This window comes from Anarrhichthys ocellatus, unplaced genomic scaffold (assembly GCF_004355925.1).
Source record: "Anarrhichthys ocellatus isolate YVR2014 unplaced genomic scaffold, GSC_Weel_1.0 scaffold584, whole genome shotgun sequence".
Lineage (NCBI taxonomy): Eukaryota > Metazoa > Chordata > Actinopteri > Perciformes > Anarhichadidae > Anarrhichthys > Anarrhichthys ocellatus.
In genome coordinates, this window is record NW_022280558.1 from 24,363 (window position 1) to 26,540 (window position 2,178).

General features: G+C 40.3%; 1 protein-coding gene across 2 annotated transcripts; it reads left to right on the top strand.

The window, feature by feature from the left end:
* Positions 1–9: 9 nt before the first annotated feature.
* LOC116376763 (N-acetylglucosamine-6-phosphate deacetylase-like) lies at positions 10–2,163 on the top strand. Of its 2 annotated transcripts, XM_031838233.1 has the most exons (4): positions 10–375; positions 1,245–1,299; positions 1,696–1,908; positions 1,984–2,163. In XM_031838233.1, exons 3-4 carry the CDS (start codon positions 1,782–1,784, stop codon positions 2,091–2,093), a joined length of 237 nt encoding a protein of 78 aa, XP_031694093.1. In that variant the 5' UTR covers positions 10–375; positions 1,245–1,299; positions 1,696–1,781; the 3' UTR covers positions 2,094–2,163. The 2 variants fall into 2 exon arrangements, with proteins under 2 accessions (XP_031694093.1, XP_031694094.1); XM_031838234.1 differs by lacking the exon at positions 10–375 and having other exon boundaries at positions 776–1,299.
* Positions 2,164–2,178: the final 15 nt, after the last annotated feature.

Sequence of the window (2,178 nt, forward strand, 5' to 3'; positions counted from 1 at the left end):
TCCTGTTCTCCTCAGAGGACACTTTGATCCTGTAGGACATGTCCTCAACTGTCTCTCCTGTTCTCCTCAGAGGACACTTTGATCCTGTAGGACATGTCCTCAACTGTCTCTCCTGTTCTCCTCAGAGGACACTTTGATCCTGTAGGACATGTCCTCAACTGTCTGTCCTGTTCTCCTCAGAGGACACTTTGATCCTGTAGGACATGTCCTCAGCTGTCTGTCCTCTTGTCCTCAGGAGGATACGGTATTGACTTCTCTCAGGCCTCAGAGGACGTCAGCAGTGGACTTTCCTTCGTGTCCAAGAAGATCCTTCAGCACGGAGTGACGTCCTTCTGCCCCACGCTGGTCACGTCTCCTCCAGCAGTCTATCACAAGGTAACTGGTTTTAACTTGACTCCTCCTGAGTCGTCAAACACAACACAGCACATCCTCCAAATGAGAACCTTGAGGACATTTTAAATCTCACAAACTACTTCTAATTATTCTACATCACTGTTTCATTTCACATCTTTATTCAGATTATTGTCTGAACGTTCTAATGACTTTTATTATTTGTATAAAGGTTTGTCCTCTTGGACAGTTTGAATATTATCAGAAATATTATTTCTAAGCAATAATCAAAATGTTTAGAGTTACATGTACATGAAATACTCCTATAAGAGTTATTTAACCAACACAACATGCATATAAATACAAATCCACCTGCTGACTCTGCTGCTATTGTATGTATATATATGTATATATATATATATATATACATATATATATATATATATATGTATGTACTGTCACTTTAACCATCTCACTGCCATTTTACTTTGTAGTTGTCTCTATATTCTCTGTGTAGTTTACTATTTACATTACATTTTATTCTTATTGTAGTGTTGTATTCACCACCTTATTATTTAATTATTACTTTATTTTTCTGTATCTTGTGCTGCTTTCACCAAAAGAGGCTTATTTTATCTAATTCTATCTTTTCTTTTCTTTAATACTAATAATATGTAAAATATAGACATTTAAATACAGTCAGTTGATTAGACACAGAATGACAGAGACGTGATTGACAGGTCTGATTTAATAAACGAACAGCTTTAAATGTTCTCAAGTGTCTCAGACGGCTGCTGTTGATTCACTTTTTAAAGTCTATGTTCTTGGTTTTGTCTCACTTTATTATTTGCTCATTCAGATCTGTCCTTTTATTTTAATGACGAGATAATCTTCATAATGGAAACGTGTTTTAGGTTCTGCCTCAGGTCAAAGTTCACGATGGAGGACGGGGAGGAGCTGGAGTTCTGGGTGAGATGCTGATCTCTGTAGTTTCTATCAAACAAACAGCATTTTATTTCATATCCTGTGAGAACATCTTGTCATATAACATGTTACGTAGTCATATCTTATATTCTTTGTATGTTCTCTGTAATATTATAAAATGTTTATATTCTATCGGTGGAGGCTTCACATAAGCCCAGTTGCCTCTTCCTGCTCTGTGATATTATTTATCTCTGTTATCTTTCTTTATTTGTATTTTATTGTTTCAATTTTGCAAAATAAATAAATAAAGTTTTAAGGGCACTATTTTCAGCGGCGGATGAATCCTCAAGTGGTGTTCTCGAGGCTGCTTTATTATCTGTATATTTATATATGTGTGTGTGTGTGTGTGTGTGTGTGTGTGTGTGTGTGTGTGTATATTAGGCTTCCATCTGGAGGGCCCGTTCATCAGCGTGGAGAAGAAAGGAGCTCACCCGGAGAGCTTTCTGAGGACCTTCCACTCCGGAGGGATGGAGGACCTGATGGACGCCTATGGCAGCCTGGACAGCGTAGCCATGGTGACGCTGGCTCCGGAGCTGGCCGGCAGCCAATCGGTGGTGAGGGAGCTCTGCCGGAGGGGCATCACCGTGTCTCTAGGTGAGCGTCGGGGTACTCTGTGGGTAGTATTTCTGTGTGTACACACCTGTTACTGATGGGATGTTTCCTCTTCAGGTCACTCTGTGGCCAACCTGTCTCAGGCGGAGGAGGCTGTTCATCACGGAGCCTCCTTCATCACGCACCTGTTCAACGCCATGCTGCCTGTGAGTACTTATACACTGTAGTAGTACTTCTACTGGACCAAGGTACTTATACACTGTAGTAGTACTTCTACTGGACCAGGGTACTTATACACTGTGGTATTAGTAC

What these genes read in the sequence shown, in the direction of transcription:
- LOC116376763 (XM_031838233.1), top strand. Translation starts at nt 1,782, where the DNA reads ATGGAGGACCTGATGGACGCCTATGGCAGCCTGGACAGCGTAGCCATG. An exon ending in GGGCATCACCGTGTCTCTAG is followed by an intron (nt 1,909 to 1,983) that starts GTGAGCGTCGGG and finishes TTTCCTCTTCAG; the next exon opens with GTCACTCTGTGGCCAACCTG.